Source organism: Microcaecilia unicolor, chromosome 4 (assembly GCF_901765095.1).
Source record: "Microcaecilia unicolor chromosome 4, aMicUni1.1, whole genome shotgun sequence".
Classification (NCBI taxonomy): domain Eukaryota; kingdom Metazoa; phylum Chordata; class Amphibia; order Gymnophiona; family Siphonopidae; genus Microcaecilia; species Microcaecilia unicolor.
Genome location: NC_044034.1, coordinates 307,066,256 through 307,087,043, shown reverse-complemented (window position 1 = coordinate 307,087,043; position 20,788 = coordinate 307,066,256). Strand labels below are relative to the sequence as shown.

Below are 20,788 nucleotides of genomic sequence, written 5' to 3'. Positions count from 1 at the left end.
TGGCATTAAATTTTAACTATCACCTTATCTTTCTCTCTTCTATTTATTACCTGACAAAATACAGGAAGAAGAGCACTTTGCATTTCTTGTATGCTGCCTTTGTTCGGGGGGGGGGGGGGGGGGGGGAGTACCACACAAGCATGAAGAGATCCTACGACCACTGTAGTGGCCTTGGAAAACTCTGTATCACTTAATACAGGTACATACAAAGGCTGGAAAACAGTTCAACAGCCTACATGTGCATATAAAATTAAATTACATATACAACCACATTTCAACAACTGTGTTGGTACATATTTTGAGAGTAACATGATACAATTTCTATAAACAGTGCAGCTTTTAGTACATGCAGTAAAAATGCTGTGCTTTATTATAATACTCCCAGTCCCCAACCCATGTCGCTGTCTATTGTGTGAAAGTAAGACATGTAGTCATATATAATTGTTGGTTATTAATTATATATTACTTGATTTTTTCCTTATTGTGACTGCACTTCCTGACTAGGCTAACTGGCATTGAGTTTCTATTTTACCTTCTGCTGGATTCATTACTGCATCGTGAAATAATGTAGCCACACTCCCTGCTACCCCTGAAAAACAAGACAAAAAAACAGCCAATAAGTTTATTACTGAGACACATACTATTTATGGAATAATCTAGAGTACAATAGTGGACAGAAGTGGCCTAGTGGTTGAAGCAATATGCTGAAACTTAGGGGAGCCAGGGTTCAAATCCTGTTTCTGCCCTGACAATCCTTGTGACCTTGGGCAAGTACATAAGAATAGCCATACTAGGTCAGACCAATGGTCTATCTAGTCCAGTATCCTGCAGAAACCCAATTAGTAGCACCATTCAACGATACCAAGTCTTGCGAGGCCACTGCTTAAAGTCTCAGCAGTCATTTTGACGAAGAGGTGGCAGTGAGCGGATCAGCGGCAGTGGGCAAGAATGGGGATCTTTCCTGCCCCAAAAAGGCCACTAGACCACCAGGGTGTATTGAGGTATGTTCTGGGAGGATGTCCCGAGGCTCGGGGGGTGAGGGTGGTGGAAAGTCTTGCCTGCACTTCCGCAGGGACCCCATCCCTGCGGGACTCCCACTAACCCCATTCAGCTCTCTAATCTTCATCACTTAAAGATGTGTTTTTTGATCAGGAGAATTTTGCCAGAATTATGTAATCTATTATGATTACTTAAATAGCCTACTATAATGCTCTTAATAGAGACTGTAATTTCCATAACAGGCATCTACTTTATAAAAACATTAAGTGGCCCTTTTTTAAGGACGGGCTAAAGGGTTCTGCATTAGTTTTGCCATTTGCGCATCCTGAGCGTGTGGTATTTTATTTTTTGGTATTTTTTGAAGGGGACAAGTCAGGGGTAGAGAACAGGAGTGGAGGGGCTATTCAACTAGCACACCAAAATTATCATATGCTAACTGAATAATATGGACTTAACAGAGGAGTCCTTAGCACCTTCTAAATAGGAGACATTTGAGTGCGCCAGTGTTAATTTTTTTTAAATGGCTGCACACTAATGCTAATAGCACATATCCAGAAAATCTACAAATAGAAAAATGTCTATTTTACAGGCCACACTAGAAACGGGCTTCATGCACAGGAAATGTCCTGCATTAGGATGTGCTAAGCCCATTTTCTACTAGCACAACTTAGTGAAAAAGAGACCCTAAGTGGCTATATGCCCAGTACCAGCATGAAAATGCTCACACATACAAATTTACACCTGCTCTGAAAAAGGTGTAAAATGTGTGCACGATTCTACACATGTAACCATGTATTTTAGCTCAGCCTCCTCGCCACCCAAATTATACCCTGGGGAATGCTCCTGCATAGATTGCTTAATAGAATATAAGAACATAAGAGTAGCCATAGTGGGTCAGACCAGTGGTCTATCTCGCCCAGTATCCTGTTTTCCAAACAGTGGCCAAGCCAAGTCACAAGTACCTGGCAGGAACCCAAATTGTGGCAACACCTCCCTTTAACACATGTACGTAGTTACATAATTTGATTTAAACAAAATCTTTATAAAATTACTTCCTATATGGGGCTTCAGCAGGAAATACAAATTAGTCACAGAAAATTCAGAATGCTGCAGCCAGATTGTTAGCCAGGGCTGGTCTTTCAGATCATATTACACTTATTTGGCAGTCCCTCCACAGGCTGCCAGTGGTGTAATGGGCTAGTTTTAAGGCATGGACATGGTCTCCAATGGATAATTTACCTTACAGTTACCTTGTTTTTACTCTATGAGCTCCAGAAGCTAGACTGATAGTCATCCCTTCATTTAAAGTGATTAGTCACGTCCTGACCTGTGGACGGACTTTTACCTGTGTGGTCACAGATGCATGGGAAAGTGGAGGAACTGTCACAATTCAGATAGACATTGAACTTCTTTTTGTGAAAGACATATATTGCTCATTTCCTGATTTTTTTACTTGATCTTTTGTGATTGATTGTGCTGTTTAAATTGCTGTATCCTTATTTTTATTATGTTGGCTGGTAATAAACAGAAATAAATCAAAACATAGAAAAGAAAATAAGATGTGATACCTTTTTTATTGGACTAACTTAATACATCTTTTGATTAGCTTTCAGATCAGAAATAAGCAAAATGTTGACAAATATCAGAATATATATGTGAACAAAAGCATTCCAATGACAGTCTCACAGGAAGAGAGTGGAGAGGGTTAGGTGAGAAACAGGGAGAGCTGGGTGGAGGAGAGTCAGGGAGAGATGGTTGGTAGATAAGAGGCTGACAAAGCACTAGAATTTTATGGTTTATAATGGGCTAGGAAACCCAGATCTTTGTTGAGTCCTGTCTGGTGGGTGTGAAAATATTTCATCATTTTTACTTCAAAGGTCTTACTTCCTGGATCTTCTTAAAATTACCTTTTAGTATTCTTACCTTAAGATCATTGATGCAATGTTAACCCAACTTTACCATTATTCAGTAAGACACACTAAATATTGAAATTAAAATAAAAATTGTTCCTGCTAAACAAAAGTAACAAAGAATTGTCAGATACCATTTGCTATGTGGCTGTTTCCACCATGCCGAATAATATCACTCAAACTCCTTTTCATTTTTTCATAGCAGGCAAAATAAAACGCGTGGGCAGGACCAGCCCCCAGCATAGTGACGTTGATTCCTCGTAAAGGCCTCCAGAAACCTTCAGTGCGTACAATCCTTTTAAGAGCTTCATATATACTTTTGTACTGGGCTTTGGGATCTGGCTGCAAACTCTGCATACGTGTCTGTAATATATAAGATTAAAATTGTACACTATAAATCTATGCTTTTTGTATGGAGCAGAAAAAGTACAAAAAACATAACAGAAGCAATAGGAAACAAAAACATTAGGGGGGGGGGGGGGGGTCAATAATCAGCCAGTGGCGATCTGTGTGCTGCTGACCACCACTGACGTTATGTCTAGAAATTCAATGCCTGGTCACGTCTGAGCTCAGGCATTGAATTTCTGGGTTTAAGGAGCAGGTTAAACCATAGCCGGTTATGGGGTCTTTTTACTACGCTGGTAGTGACAGCACATCTTTTGGGTGAACGCTGAGACATTTTTTTTACTGCATCTAGGAAAAAGGACTTTTTTAAAGGGGGCCAGAAAATGGACGTGCGCTAAAATTGAAACCAGTGCATGTCCATTTTTGGCCTGAAACTTCACCGCCACCTACTGAAGTAGCAGTAAGGTCTCACCCGTTAGCCACGTGGTAAGCGTGCAGCATGCCAACTGCTGTTTACTGCCGGGTAAGCAGCCCACAGTAGGAAATAGAGAAGTATTTTCTACCACGGGATTCAGCGTGTACCAAATTCGGAATTACCGCCCGGCTCACGCACTATTTGGCACATGCAGTAGGCCCTTATGCTGCTTAGTAAAAGGGCCCCCTATGTGCAATATTTAGCACTTAACTGTCTATGGCACATCACAAAGATAGGACTGACTTTTATTGCAGTTACCTTGGCCAGTTAAGTGGTGAATATCGGCACTTAACCAGCCAAATGCTGACTCTGTCCCCAGAATAGCTAGATTTCAGTTTGGCGCTAACCAGACATTTCCCACACACCAGCAACACTAACTGGTTAAGTGCTGCTGAAAATGAGTGGTTAGCCCTGAACAAGTGATTTAACTGGCCAGGAGCCATTTTTAGCTGGGCAGGCCCACTAATTAACCAAAAAGAGCTTTTACTGTTTTAACACACTTTCCTACTTTCTGATATGCGGAAAGTCTAGTGTTTCACCACACAAACCCCCAGATTCTATATAGCACACCTAGAGATCTGCGCCAAAATACAAGCAGATTGTATAACAACACGCAAAACTTAACAAGCTAATGAGCGCTGATAGCAGCATGTAACAAGCAATAATGAGCACTAATTAGAATTTATGCGCACAACTCACTAAGTGTATTCAGTAATGAAGTGCGCCAAATTTCTAACATGCGCAGGTAAAAGGGGAGTGGGTATGGGCGCTTCGTGGGCGTTCTGAAATTTAAACATGTAGTTATAGAATATGGTCCAGTGCGCCTAAATCTACGCCAGATTTTCATTGGTGTAAATGGATGTACGTAGTTTTAGGCACTAAGATATCAACTAAGTGTATTCCATATACCACGCCGAAATCTAGGCACTTACTCGGCACTGATTTCCGCACCAATTTTTTTAGGCGCCATTTCTACAGTTTACAAATTAAGGGGCCCTTTTACTAAGCCGTGTAAAGCGTTTACATGTGACCAATGCGCGCCAAAATGGAGTTACCGCCCAGTTACCGCGTGGCTCTTGTGCTAATTTTGTTTTCGGCGCACATCTGATACGCGCGGCCGAAAAATAATTTTTATTTTGAGGGGCTTATCGGACGCGTGCCAAGTGGCATTTGACACATGTAGGTAATTACCACCCAGTTACCGCGTGAGACTTTACCACAAGGTCAATGGCTGGCAGTAAGCTCATAGACCTAAAATGGCCCCCTCCCTACCCATCTTCAAATCATTGCTCAAAGCCCACCTCTTCAATGTCGCTTTCGGCACCTAATCACAACACCTCTATCCAGGAAATCTAGACTACCCCAACTTGACATTTCATCCTTAGATTGTAAGCTCTTCTGAGCAGGGACCGTCCTTAGTTATTAATTTGTACAGCGCTGCGTAACCCTAGTAGTGCTCTAGAAATGTTAAGTAGTAGTAGTAGTAGACCCAAAATGGAAGCATGGCAATTTTGATTTTGCCGCACGTCCATTTTTGGCAAAACAAAAGCGCCTTTTTTTACAGGAGCGCTGAAAAATGGATTGCAGCACGCCTAAAGCCCACGCCTACACTACTGCAAGCCATTTCTCAGAGCACCGTAGTAAAAGGACACCTAACTGCTGGCACTTAGAAGCTGAACATTTTGCGTTCATACATCCCAACACTGGTGTCTGTATATCCAATTCCATCCTTTCCTGTCACATTTCTTCTGAGAACAATTAAACAAATTCACTACCTGTTAATCAATCTAATTCCAGGTCCATATTCTTGAGGTCTAGCTATTTTCCAATTTTACCATCTTAATGCCAATTCAAAATTTCTCATCGTATATTTAAGTAGAGGAGTGTGGTAGCCATGTTAGTCCACTCTTAAGGTTAACAATTTTGTTTGATTTTTATTGATAACCTTAAGAGTGGACTAACACGGCTACCACACTCCTCTACTTAAGGTTATCAATAGAAATCAAACAAAATAAAACATGGAAAAGAAAATAAGATGATACCTTTTTTATTGGACATAACTTACATTTCTTGATTAGCTTTCGAAGGTTGCCCTTCTTCGTCAGATCGGAAATAAGCAAATGTGCTAGCTGACAGTGTATATAAGTGAAAACATTCAAGCATTACTATGACAGGGTGGGAGGATGGAGGTGTCTCTCCACCCCTCACCTATCCACACCCCAGGGGCGTAGCAACGGGTGGGCCTGGATGGGCCCAGGCAGTCACTTGAAGGAGAATTAGTAGACGCCAGGAAATTAGAAGCAACATAATGGAAAAATAAAATGTCCAGACATCAAAGGTAGAAAAAAGCATTTTATTTTGAATGTTTAAATGGAATATGCTAGCTTTGTGAAAAGTGCATAGCAAATGTCTTTGCACTGTGTTCAGAAATGCATTTTTGTTTTTATTTCTTCAGGGTTGTAGTACATGTTAAGTTTAACTTCTTGGGGTTCTCAATTCAATTTTTGTGTAAATATTTTTATTTCTAACTTGTGATCCCTTGTTCTGTTTTTGGTGAGGGTCTGTCAGTGTGATAGTAATGGTAGGTACAGAAATCGTAAGGGAGGCAGGGAAGAGAGGGGATTGGAGAGAGTGCCCTCCTTTATTTTCTGACCTGGGCCAGAGCATGTCTAACACTGGCCCTTACCCTTGCTTTATAGCTGGTGGGGCTCCCCAAGCATCCATCCTCCAAAGGCAGTCAGAGCTCCCTTCTACCAAGCTCTGCAGTTGGCGACAGCATCTTTGAGTTACTGACAACTAAGGATGCAAGGGGTGCCAGCTTTGGTCGCTTAGGGATGTTGCTGCTGCCTGCCAAGCTTGGTAAAGGGAAGTCTTCAACTGACAGAGTTTGAGGATCCTCATCAGCTAAAGTATTTATATTTTGAGGTGAAGGTAGGGCGAGGCAGAGAAACTTTTGTGCCACCCACTTTGGGCTCAGGCCCACCCAAAATTGGTTTTCTGGCTACGCCACTGCCACACCCATCCTGTTAGAATATCAATGATATGCTTTGATGTCCCCATGCATACCTCCTACCCACCCCCATCCTCCCACCCTGTCAGACTGTCATAGTAATGCTTGAATGTTTTCACTTATATACACTGTCAGCTAGCACATTTGCTTATTTCCGATCTGAGGAAGAAGGGCGACCTTCGAAAGCTAATCAAGAAATGTATTAAGTTATGTCCAATAAAAAAGGTATCATCTTATTTTCTTTTCCATGTTTTATTTTGTTTGATTTCTATTGATAATCATCGTATATTTAAAATGTCTAATTTCAAAATTTTAATTTTACCTCTTCAGTTCCAACTGAGACTTAAATCTCATTCTGCTTAAGGTACGTTAAAGCAATTCTGTAACTGAGCAAGTGCACAGAAAACTACAATATCTGCTATTCTGTATGGGTGCGCATTTAGGGGGGAATTCTATATATGGCACCTAAAAAATCCGCATGGAAAACATTTCTGCCTAAGAATATCTTATAAGCAGCATCTAGATTTAGGCGCTTAGTTGACACCCTAGCGCCTAAATCTATGCGTCTCCATTTACACCAACAAAAACATGGTGTAAATCCTAGTGCATACATTTAGGCAAAGAGCCATATTCTAGAACAGTGCATGTAAATTTTGCAATGCCCATGAAAACACTCATTTCCCCGCCCATAACCATGTTCCTTTTTGCCTGCGAGCATTAAAATGTAGGCACTGTGCATTACAGAATACACTTAGCAATTTGCACACGTAAATTTTAATTGTCAATTAGTGCTCATTATTGCTTGTTAAGTGCTGTTAACAACACTGATTGGCTTAAGTTACGTGCGTTGTTATAGAATACGCTTGGATTTCGGCACAGAACACTAGAGCGCTATACAGAATCCAGGGGCAAGTGTTATAGCATAGAACTCCAAGGGGCGTAGATGGAGCATGGGTAAGACTGCCACCTATACACACAATATTGTAAGATACACACACTGCATACCAAACTTAGGTGCCCTCCATGGTCACGGCGTAAATCAGTGCATCCACATTTAGGGTACCAGTATGGGTTTATGTTCGTATTCTGTAACAGAAACCCTATGCCCAGATGCTGTTATAGAATAGTCATTCCCCATGCAGCACTGGGGTGCCCAGTTAGTCCCAATTATGCTTGTGCAAAATATTATAAGTGGAGGGGCATTTTCAAAAGGATGCCCAAGTCAGAATTGGGACGTTCTGCTCATAATGTCCAAAAAAATAAGAAAAATCGATCATCTCAGCCACTTTCGAACAGGAAAAATGTTGATGCATCACTACTCATAATGCATAACACTTACACATTTAAAGATCAAAAGCATGAGGCGTGTCACAGGGTTAGACTTAAGGAATGGAGGCTCACGCCCTGCATGCACTAAGAAGAGCTCTGTGCTTTTCCTGGTGTATCTCTCAGCGGTCTCTGCTGGCTAGGTGTGGTGCTTCTCTCTTCTGATTTACCCTGCTGGAACCAGCCCAGAGGGCTTGAGCCATAGCTGTCCTGCCTCTGGACCAGTTCTTTGCTGAGTCATTGATTGGGGTGCTTCATGCCTTGTTTCCTGTTTGAGTTCTTCTTCCAGTGTTCTTGGATTCCAGTCCTGTCCCGCTTTTGCCTTGCTCTTGTTTCCCTTGGTTGATTCTTGCTCATTGACTATTGCTAAAAATAGTGCTACCTAACTTGCCTGCTGTACTGAATGCTTAGGATCATTATGTGTCTCATTTTGCCATTGGTTAACCTGGAGACCACCTACATCATGGCCAGGGTTGAGGTTAAATGAACAACCAACCACCAGAAATCAATATCATCATTAGTATCCCATCCATTTCCTACCACCAATTTGCCATTCTAAGTATTTAAAAAAAATAGCCTACAAATAAAATTGTTTACTATGGTTCCAACACTGCATTTAATGCCTTAGTTATCATATGATACTGTTCTAAGATGACGTACTCCATATATATATATATATATATATATATATATATATGTATTTGTTAGGTGCAAGACATTGGACGGAGCAAATGAGAGAATTGATTCAGATATTTTAAAATATTGCATTGTTATAATTTTTATATTGCAATAAGAGCACATGAGGGTTTTTGCTCACAAAAAATAAAATAAAAATTAGTGGAGAAGTTCTATGATCGAGAAACTTGTCCACCCTTAGAGGCGTAAATCACTTCGGTGTAGTCTCGCTTGGGTGAGTTCACACTCTAAGATCTCTCCACCACCATATAAAACATTTTGTTCACATAGTTCCTTTGACCTATCTGGATCATTATTTTTCTCATTTTTGTTCCTTCCTTACTATACTCTGGTTCTTTACTGACTGTTCTAAGATAGGCAAGTGCAGTCTAAATATCTAGTATTGATATTTCTGGAAGCTCGGAAATGCTGGTGGACCCACTGGGAGTCATTACCTGGTACTGGAGAAAAAGAAAGACAGGGGAAATGGCTTCATGTCCTGACTGCAGTTCAGGATCTATGATCTCCTCCTCATTTGTCCTCAGGTCTCCATCCATCCTTGGTATCAAAGATTCTAAGTTCCAATAAAGCAGGAATGAGTGGAGGAGTAGCCTAGTGGTTAGTGCAGCGGACTTTGATCCTGGGAAACTGGGTTAGATTCCCACTGCAGCTCCTTGTAACTCTGGGTAAGTCACTTAACCCTCCATTTACCCCAGGTACAAATAAATGCCTATATATACTATGTAAACTGCTTTGAGTGCGGTCTCAAAAAACACAGAAGGGTAATATATCAAGTCCCACTCCCTTTCCCCTTTCTATGACTAATGTGCTACGCACACCTTGCAGTGCTATATAATGTTTGCTAGTAGTAGTAGTAGATCTACTTCCGAGACTAAATAAATCAGCTCTTAAACAAAATTTCAATAGGGACAATGAAAATACAAGTTCACAAAAAATCTCAGGGTTTACTTACACAAGCCTTGGCAGACATAATGATAAAGCTTGTGCGTTTTCATTATATGATAAAAGAACATAGCTGGACCAAGAGGTAAACTCATTTTATACTAAAAGGCAGTGTCTGATAGACCGAAGATCAAACCAAAAAGAATACCACAATATTGATGATTGAGTATTATTATTATTATACTATATATAAATTACTTTGCATGCCATGTATTAAGCCAAAGTGAAAATTTTAGCACTTAAGTACAGTGTAATTCTTTTTCACATTGTGCTAAGCTTTCATTTTAATATACACCCATTACACTGTACTAGAATTACATTCTAGAGTCAGGGATTATAACCTTCTTACATGATAAAGAACCATAGAGTCAAGCAGAGTTATTATGCCACTATAGGACTGTAAATGTAAGTGGAAAAGAGTGAAAAGCATGGTTAATTAATTCTTCCCACCCCCTCAGCATGCATGTACGTGTGTATTTATATGTATATGTATTTACAAGAGGGAATGTTGGTAGGTGGGTGTGGGGCCACACGTGAGTGTGTATATACAAGGGGGAAGGGTAAGTAGGTGAGTGAAGGGGGGGAAGGGTCAGTAGGTGGGTGTGGGGGCACACGTGTGCATGTACAAGGGAGGAAGGGTCAGTAGGTGGATATGGGTGGTGTGGGAGCGCACACGTGTATATGTGTACAAGGGGGCAAGGTCAGCAAGTGGGTGTGGGGGCGCGCATTTGTGTGTACAAGGGGGAAGGGTAGGTGGGTGTGGGTATGCATGTGTGTGTGTGTGTGTGCAGGGAGAAGGGTCAGTAGGTAGGTATGGACATGCACATGTGTGTGTGCACAGAGGGTGAGTGTCAGTAGGTGGGTGTGGGCATGCACGTGTGTGTGTGTAAGGGGGAGATGGGTCGGAAGATGGGTTTGGGTGTGCACACAGCGGGGTGGAGAGGGTTGGTAGGTAGATTTGGGCACGCATGTGTGTGGAAGCGTGAAAAGGTTGGTAGGCGAGTTTGGGCATGCTTGTGTGAGGGGGAAGAGTAGTTAGGTGTTTGTGTGTGTGTGTGGGAAGGGTTGGTATGTAGGCGTGTGCATGTGTGTGGGGAGAGGTTTGCTGAACCCATGTGTACCTGCTCAGAACTGAATTAAAGCACAGGCAAACCAGGCATTTGCTTAATTGTAGGAGGGGGCCTACGTTCTGAGGACTCAGGATCCTAGAATCGCTAACTACCTTTTTTTTTTTTCAAGATTCTACTAATTTGTAAATTAGCTGTCTTGAAGCTAGAAAGATGGCTAAAGAATCTGGATATTATACTTTTCAGAGTTTAGCGCTCTAGTTTTCCAATCACACCCTCTTTCCAGTACAGAGACTGTGTAAGATCTAGCCAACGGGAAGACTAATTTTTACGGGGGGGGGGGGGGGGGGGGGGGGGGGGGACTGAGCTGCAAGTTCTGAAGTCTTGGAAGAAAGTGGAGACTGAGCCCTACCGATGGGGCTTTGGAGAGAACTGTAAAAGCAGTGAGTGTTCTGGGGGATGGGGGGGGGGGGGGGGGGGGAATGAGTATTGTTAAAAAGTTGTAGGAAATGAAGAAGAATGGGGGGAGAATGGGGGAACGTATAACGGGTCTGCTGTAACCTGAGAAAATGAACTGGCAGCAAATGCAAAAACTTTACATGCTGGTACACTACACTGTCCTGGTAGGTAGGGAGGGGGTGGGGCACTGCCTGAAAGTGTGTGTCTGTGTGTACGTTTCTGAGAGGCCTCATACAAAAAAAGAGCTTCCATTTGAAAATCTGAGCGGAAGTGGAGAAGTTCACTGCTACAAATGTACCTGTGAACATACTAAGCGAATGGAGGTTTTCAACTCAAGAATTTACTCAGCTATTCAGTTTCCTGGGCAAATTACTTCGAAAACTGTCCTAATACTGTCTTCATTCTGACATTCTCCAGATAGAGGTTTTACACTAAGAAAAATTCCCAGACATATTATAATAACCATCCTTCTACCTTAGGGATAGGGATATACTGTCATTTGTGACTGATATACTGATAACAGTGTGCCTTCTTTTGAACAGAATGTGCCCTCTTGATGACATTCATTCTGGAACAATAAAAAAAAGAGAGACAGGAAATTGTTTTGGCTGCTCATTCCTATTGAACCAGTCTCTCTCTCTCTCTCTACAGTGTTGTGTGTGTTCTGGGGCATGTGCTCTGGCTATGCAGGAGGTAGTGAAAGAGGGACACTTGTGGGGAAGCAAGTTTTAGAAGGTGGGGCAGATTGGAGCAAGTAGGTTTAAATTGTAGGTGTAGTTGTAGGGGATTAGTTTAAGGGGTAAGAAAATTTATGACCTAGTGGGGTAGTTGCAGGGGATTTTTTTAGGGGGTGTTGTGCCTGCTGCAAGTAGGGCACTTTTGGGTGAAGGGCAGTTTGCAGGACAATGTGGCAGTTGCAGGGGGAAGTTTTGTGGGATAGAGCAGTTTAGTATGGCAGTTGTGCAGGCGTAGTTTTTTGGGAAGGGATAGTCTGCAAGGTGGTAGAGCAGTTTCCAGGTATAGTTTTTTGGGGTAGCAGTTTGGGAATATGGAAGACAAAGGAATTCCACCTTTAAATCACTATATTTCATTACCCACACCCCCCCCCCCCCCCCGGTTTACAAAGCTACAATAGCGGCTGCCGGTGCACTAATGCCACACAACTTTGTAAATAGGAGGGTGGTACGTTTTTAAGCTATGGAAATTGACACACCTTCTCCCATAAAAATGTACTGGGCTATTTTTTTTTTTTGGGGGGGGGGGGGTAGGGAAGGCCTTATTTCTCCAAATCCCCAGTTCGATTTGACCCATTTTCAATTTTATTATGTCTTGTCACTAGTTTTTCTCTCACTCCATTCAGTTAAATTTTGAGAGAGATATCTTGCGCCCTGACATTTCCAACCCCTTTTGTATAATTCTTTCCAACCTCTATTAGGTTAGAAAGAATAAAAATGTGCAACCAATATAAAAACTAATGCTTTGCATTTTCATTTATATTACTTTTTGCACAAGTACACTGATTTAATCTTATCTGTCAAACAGATTTTATTCTGTTTCTTCACACAGGTTTTGCAGTAAACTACAATGTAATCCTCCTCAAAAGAAGAAACAAAACAAGAATCAGGGTTCTGCCATATGTCTATCCCATCCAATCATAGATACTAACTGGACACATGTGACCAGTACAAAGGCAGAGGAGTGTCTGAATTCTTTCTGATCACACCTACCTCTGTCCTGAAGTAAACAGAGAAAGAAAACAAAGTAGCTTGTATTCACTAAGTATACAAATCAGAACAAATATTGTAAAAATCTAGAATAATTAAAATAGCTGAAAAATATTTACCAAGGGAAGGCAAAATCCAAGTACACTTGACAGCAGTAACAGGCATCTGTACACCAATCCTTTATAATAAAAGCCAGTACATCTGCCCTGCTCCGTAAGTAGAGTATGACATCAAAGTTCTCATCAACCCAGTTTTTAAAATGGATGTCCTTCAACCATGAAATCACAATGCACTCCAGTGTAGGTTTACCATATTTTGTCCCCCCCAAAGGACACATGCCCCGCCCCCACCACACACTGCCTCGCCCCTTTCATACCCCGCCCTTTCACGCCCTCGCTCCACCCCGTCACATTTTCCCCATCCCCCCTGTCACACACCCCGTCACCCCCCTCCCCTTACCTTACTACTGCCCTGGTGGTCTAGTGACCTCTTCGGGGCAGGAAAGAGCCCCCTCTTTCCTGCCTGGAGCGCTGCCCTGCATACATCCTTCCTGTTGCTGATCTCAGCGCAAATTCAAAATGGCCACCGAGAGTTAAGTCTCACAAGGTCACTTCAACTCTCAGCGGCCATTTTGAATCGGCGTCGAGATCAGCAACTGGAAGGAAGCATGCAGGGTAGCGCTCCGGACAGGAAAGAGGGGCTCCGGACAGGAAAGAGGGGGCTCTTTCCTGCCCCGAAGAGGTCACTAGACCACCAGGGCAGTAGTAAGGGGAGGGGAGCCTAGCAATCTGCCCGTTTGTCCGGACTTCTGGACAAACGGGCTGGCAGGTGGGACGTCCTATAGGACGGCCCGCCCACCAGCCTGCCTGTTTGTCCAGAAATCCGGACAAATGGGCAGATTGGCAAAACCTACCCGGTTGCCCGGACATGTCCTCAAAAAGACCTATGGTAACCCTACTCCAGTGGATCAAAATTCAATTTTACTTCTGAGTCGCTGAGAATCCCACACAGAAAACGAGGGAACCGTGGTTGACCGAACCATCAAGCCTAAGTGGGTGATTTAGGTTGAGGTGGGAGGTGGGCACTGCTAAGGTAGCAAAGTGGGGTTGGTAGTGAATTAAAAATGGGAAAGGGGAGAAAGGAATAATGATGCCATTGGGAGGAACAGACTGGAAATGAGAAGGCATATACAAAATGTGAAAAATGCTTGTGGAAGTTTTGTGCACATGTATCTTTCTAATTTTGGAAGGGCATGTGTAGGGCTTTCCATGGATCTCACCCTTGGTACGACTGATGCCTGAATACAACATGAACCATCTTTCTGAACCGATATGGATCCTGAAACCTGAGGCATGAGGCCCTGGTTACAGTCTAAACCATCTTGTCTGCAAGTAAAACAGACTCTGCATTTCTTTGCTGGCATAGCTTCTAGTGACTTCATTCAAGAACATGGTGTTTAATCGGTCTTGCCCTACCAACTTATCTCCTGGGAAAGTGCGGAGGAACAAGCTTCAGAGACAGTGTCTCCAGTAACATCTGTGACTGTGGAGGGAAGTTAGGCACTGCTAGGGTTACCATATTTGCTCCCCCGCCCCTCTCCCTTCACACACCCAACCCACCCCGTCACATACTGCCCCACCCCTTTCACCCCCCCCCTCCATCACACCCCCCTAGGGTGTCCGATCCTCCCCTTACTATACTGCCCTGGTGGTCTAGTGACCTCTTCAGGGCAGATAAGAGCCCCCCCTTTCCTGCTCGGAGCACCTGCATACTGCTGCTTGCTGACCGGTCTTGGCGCCAATCCAAAATGGCCACCGAGAGTTGAAGCAGCCTCGCGAGACTTCAACTTGCGGCGGCCATTTTGAATCGGCACCGGGACCGTCAACAAGGACGTAGTATGCAGGTATGAGGGGGCTCTTTCCTGCCCCAAAGAGGTCACTAGACCACCAGGGCAGTACAGTAAGGTAAGGGGAGTGGAGAATAGGACACCACTAGGCCGCGAGAATACCACTGAAAAGATGTTCTTGCTGGAAGCCCACAAGGCCCCTCGTTGTTATGTCCATATGTAATCTGTGGGGCAGGGGTACACGGTTGGTGATTGTTCTTTGTTTGTCACCTGTAGACACAGAGGGCTGTGCAATGCTGGACATGGAAAAAGAAAGAAGAACAAAGGTGAAGAGAAGAGGACATGATGGTGTGCACATCTGTCTGAGAGACTGGATTGCTAGAACTGTGAACTGTTTCTTTGTACCAAGTTTAGCCAAGCCAGGAGCTGACCCCCCTTTAAAGACTGGTTGTGCTAAGAGAGCACCAGGAACGATTTAGTAGCTGATTTACGGCTTTCCCTAACACTGAACATACGGCTGCCTTTCAGGGCAGGGACACTGACTGAACCCTGATAATAGGGGCTCCTTGGAATAGCTGCGCTCTGAAGAGGATCCACATCATTACCATCTACAGAGGAGGCTGTGGACTACTAAGGGTGAGAGACAAACGTTATTCCTCTATTGCTCAGGGTTCGTGTCTGGTCTTTGATTGTGAAGGACTGGATGTCTCAGGACCTCTGATCCTTAGCCTAAGTTTGTTGCTAAATTGGTAATTTCTTCTCAGGATATATTATAGTGATGTAATCCTGTGCTGCATAATACATTTTTGTATATTGCTTTTGCCATATTGCTATTATATAATAAATAATATATATTTCCACCTTTGCATTATTCCTTCATTGTGGACAACCTAGTTAGAACCAGGAGGCCAAAACTTTAGGCACTATCATATCCCTAGCCAAACACGTCCAGTATAATTGCTCAGTGATTACCTGTCTCTAGTAGTGCCTACAAATGGACTTCATATTTACTACATTAGGAAGTTTTCAAATTCTCCTCTGACTTAGGTACACAGTGAGAAAGCCTGGAAGTCTTCATTTACCTTAATGAAAAGAATGTGCTTTGGCCCAGTAAATGTTCATCTCAATAGTCTGAAGAAGAGGTGTGTTCAGTCTCAACAATGTAAGTACACTGCTGTTTGATTTCATACTGAATAAAGACCAGAAATGATTAGAACATAGGGAGTACATGGAGTTGAAACAGAGATGGTGGGATGTCGCAGCGGGAAGGCCCTGTGCCAATCAGGGGCAGCCTCTGTTAAATCACTACCATTGCCAACAACTCCTGGCAGGAAGCAAGTTTTAAGGACCCATAGGAAAAAGGGAGGAAGATCTAGAGAAAGAGTGGGCTGGTGGGGGGTGGAGGGGAGCACAGACAGGAAGGGAAGGAAGAAAAAGAAGGATATACTAGACAGGAACAACAGGAACATGGATGGTGGACATGAAGAAAGAAGACATGTCAAGAGGGTTAGGACAGAAGAAACAGAAGAAGGCATAACCCAGAGACTAGGAACAACAGAATTAGAAAAATAAAATAACCAGACAATAAAGATAGAAAATAATAATTTTGTTTTCTCTTTAGTAATTAGAATATCAGTTTTGGAATGTGCATCTATCAACACTATAGCTGGGGCCCAGGGTAGAAACACCAGACTGTTTTCTTCAACTTTTGTAGTCAGCCCCCCCCACCCAAGGGTAACTGCCTTGGTAGAACCCCACTTAACACCATCCTGACATCTGCTATCTTTACATTTTGACCAGTACAGAGGAAAATGCATCTGTTTCTCTGGTGTTGTACTGTTTTGAAAGGTTTGGTTTCTTGGGGTTTCAGTTTAATTTCTGTCTACATATCTCTATTTCTAATTTCTGGTCACTTATTCTGTATTTGGCGTCTTTGTTCTATTGTGTGTCCCAGGCCAGGGTATTTTGCTGTATATAAATTCATGTTAATTTGTTCAGTTTTCCCTATAGATATATTTATATTTAAGGCCCACTGCAATATTTAGGACATGCCTTTTCGTAGGTAGGGAAGTTAGTGTTGACATGATAGATTTGCTCTAGGTCCCAAGTGATTTTTTTTTTAATATTTTGTATTACTTCACTTAATATGTCTTTGTATTGCTATTAGAGAGATTACACTAAAATCAGAAATGTCTTTGTATTGTAATTTTATGGAGAAATGTCCTAGCTCAGCTCTGCACCCATCATTGGGGGAAGATCAGGTGGTTCTGTGGATGCAGAATTAGTTTGGTTTTTAATACCATATATGGGAAGCATGGGCATTGGGGGACTATAACTCAATGGAGGCTGAAGAGTGCAACTCTCGTACTTCCCCCACTGCTCCCAGTCCTCAATATGGCCTGCAGGTGCTGAAGCCTGAACTGCTGCCCTCACAGCTATTTGTTGATTTGTTTGGGGAGGGAGGGAGGGTACAGGTAGAGCACGGTGTGGCAGGTGTTAGACTTTTCTCTGAAATTGGCACCCTTATTTATGATGGGCATTCTTCTTATAACATAAAGTGTAAGGAGGAAATTACATTTATAAATCTTTCACTTAACACACTTATTTAGCTGCTGCATATTAAAAAAACAAAACAAACCCAGCAGCCATCACAGGCTTCATATAGAAAGTGCTGAAACCTGTCCTCAACCAACTTTCAGCACTTTCGAAGGTAAAGGCCAAGGCAGAGAAGCTTACATCCTGGAGACGTTTATGTGGCTGCGTGGAAGACGTCGTCGAGAGTGTTTTGGCTCCCTGGCTGCTGAGTAGAGATGGTGTCCATCTCTCAAAGAAGGGAAGTGCCTTGGCTAACCTACTGAACATCGCTTTAAACTAGAATCATTGGGGCTGGGTGATCAAGGCCCCAGGTAAGTAAGTATAAGCCCTCAGTTTAAGTGAAGCATTAAATACCTCTACACAAATGGGAAAAAAGAGGCAACATCTGGAAAGCAGTATGGGAACAGGCTGATTTGGATTTATTGGCGGTCACGGGGACAAGGTTCAAGTTTCATGACTGGAATATGGTTAAACTGGGCTATAATCTGCTCAGGAAAAAGATAGGAAGAAAGGGAGGGAGGAGGAGCATTATATGTTTAAGATCATATTAAAGCTACACAATTGCAGGACCTACAAAGTAAAGAAGAGGCAATGAGAGTCAATCTGGAAGGAGGGGAATGGAAATGTATTACATTGTTGTGATAGTAACATAGTAGATGACGGCAGAAAAAGACCTGCACGGTCCATCCAGTCTGCCCAACAAGATAAACTCATATGTGCTACTTTTTGTGTATACCTTACCTTGATTTGTACCTGTCCTTTCAGGGCACAGACCGTATAAGTCTGCCCAGCACCCATCCCCGCCTCCCATCCACCAGCTCTGCCACCCAATCTCGGCTAAGCTCCTTAGGATCCATTCCTTCTGAACAGGATTCCTTTATGTTTATCCCACACATGTTTGAATTCCGTTACCGTTTTCATTCCACCACGTCCCGCCTGGAGGGCATTGCAAGCATCAACCACTCTCTCTGTGAAAAAATACTTCCTGACATTTTTCTTAAGTCTGCCCCCTTCAATCTCATTTCATGTCCTCTCGTCCTACCGCCCTCACATCTGCGGAAAAGGTTCGTTTGCAGATTAATACCTTTCAAATATTTGAACGTCTGTATCATATCACCCCTGTTTCTCCTGTCTCCAGGGTATACATGTTCAGGTCACCAGTCGCTCCTCATACGTAACGCAAATCCCATACCATTCTAGTAGCTTTTCTTTGCACCGCTTCAATTCTTTTACATTCCTAGCAAGATACGGCCTCCAAAACTGAACACATACTCTAGGTGGGGCCTCACCACGATTATACAGGGGCATCAACACCCCCTTTCTTCTGCTGGTCACACCTCTCCTCTATACAGCCTAGCAATCTTCTAGCTACGGCCACCGCCTTGTCAACACTGTTTCGTCGCCTTCAAATCCTCAGATACTATCACCCCAAGATCACCTCTCCCCGTCCGTACTTATCAGACTCTCCCCGCCTAACACATACGTCTCCCGTGGATTTCTACTATTCCCTAAGTGCGTCACTTTGCATTTCTTCACATTGATTTTAATTGCCAAACCTCCTTCACAGTAGACAGAGATTTAATTGAAGACATTTAAAATATAGCTGTGAAATGGGGAAGTACTACAAATAGGTGATTTTAATGTGTCAGATGTTGATTGGGGTATCCCTATTGTAGGGTCCTCTAAAAGCAGGGAGATCCTGGATTCTCTACGGGGGAGGGCTGTTCCAGCAATTTGTAATGGAAACCATGCAGGATTTAGAGCCCTATTTACTAAGGCGTGTTAGCGTTTTTAACACATCTTCAATCAGCACGTGCATTAACCGTATAGGCGCCTATAGTGATATTGTACTTGCATACACGGTTAACGCGCATTAAAAACACTAGCATGCCTATAATGCGGCTTAGTAAACAGGGCCCTTGGTGCTTAAAAGACGAAGAGAGTTTTTGATGTTACAGTGGGTGATCACCTGGCGTCCAGTGATCACTGGATGGTGTAGTTTAGTATTAAGAAACGGAAAAAAGCAACACTGGGACTTCAGGATAGAGATAACGGTTGTCCTTTAATCTGAAATGACCCGACACGGGCCGTGTTTCGGCGTACAAACGCCTGCCTCAGGGGGTCAGAATGGTCTTATGTGTGTAATATGGAATAATGGAAATGAACCACAAGTTAGGGCTCCATCTGAAGGTTTTTTTTCACAGGCCGGCGTTCTGTTTGATTAAACAGACAATCGCAACGTAGTGGTTCATTTCCATTATTCCATATTACACACATAAGAACCATTCTGACCAGTGTTGCTTTTTTCCATTTCTGTTTATGCTTGTATGCTGGTTTTACCCTCTCTTCTGTGACTGTGGTCTAGTATTAAGACAGGTGTGGATCCAGACTTTTAAAAAAAAACTAAGTTATTCAGAAAGAGGGCTACCTGAAGGAGATCTCTGGATGGAACATCTATCTGGAAGACATAGAGAAAGCAGTGGGCAAAATTGAAATAGCTATTTAAGAGTAACAGACCTTTTTGTAAGGAAGTAAATAAGAGAGGAGGCGGCTGCTTTGGTTCTCAAAAACAGTAGCTGACAAGATAAGGAAAGAGGGAGCCTTCATAAACTACAAGAGATCGCAGAATGAAGATGACAGGCAACCATATCTGGAAAAAGCTGAGAGAAGTTGGTAGAGTAGCCAGAAAAGCAATAATAGGCAACAGAAAAAAAAATAACCATTACAATAAAATGGGGGAGGGGGGGGACAAGACATTTTTTTTTAGAAGTGTAGTGATAGGAGAAGTGCAAAAGTGGAATTGTGATACTCAAAGGGGAGCAATGTAGAAACTGATGGTGAAACTGCTTAACAAATATTTATGTGCTATGTTCACAGGCAGGAACAGGACAACAGAAGACAAACACAAAGAGGAATGGACTTGTGGTAACTGAGGAAGCAGGAGGAATGGACCCTTGCCCTCAAAAGTTTATGCCTCAACAAATAACTTAAGAGGTCAAATTTCAGAAAGGAGTTAAGTTTCTAAACCAGCCCCTTTGGAAACAGATTCCTAAATGTAGGAGCTCAAACTAAACAAAGCAGGCATGGCTAGAGGTTAGATCAGCCAGGAAAGTTAGGCATTTATCACTGATTTTTCACTCCTAAGTGCCTAACTTGACCAAGCATATCTAGCCACTGCCAAAGTAGGCCTAAATCTATCTGCCCAGATCTCCCCTTCATCTCACTAATCAAAAAATTGAAGCTAGGGCTCCCCTCCCCAATAGTTTCCCAAACTTCAAAAATTGAGCAAGGCACCAGCAGCCCCTCAACAACCCCCACCCTTAGAAAAAGTAAGCTTGAGAGGGAGGCATTCGGCCTTTCCACCAGTGGTGTATAACCTCCCCTCTCCCCCCCC

The 20,788-nt window shown here is 42.8% G+C and overlaps 1 protein-coding gene across 1 annotated transcript in view; it reads right to left on the bottom strand.

The window, feature by feature from the left end:
* The window catches only part of SLC25A37 (solute carrier family 25 member 37), a 55,165-nt gene that overhangs the window by 4,023 nt on the left and 30,354 nt on the right, over positions 1 to 20,788 (bottom strand). Inside the window, exons 2-3 of the mRNA XM_030201819.1 lie at positions 3,044 to 3,272; positions 533 to 589 (exon numbers count right to left, since the gene is read on the bottom strand). Of these exons, the coding sequence (XP_030057679.1) occupies positions 533 to 589; positions 3,044 to 3,272 (286 nt within the window). The remainder of the gene's footprint in view (positions 1 to 532; positions 590 to 3,043; positions 3,273 to 20,788) is intronic.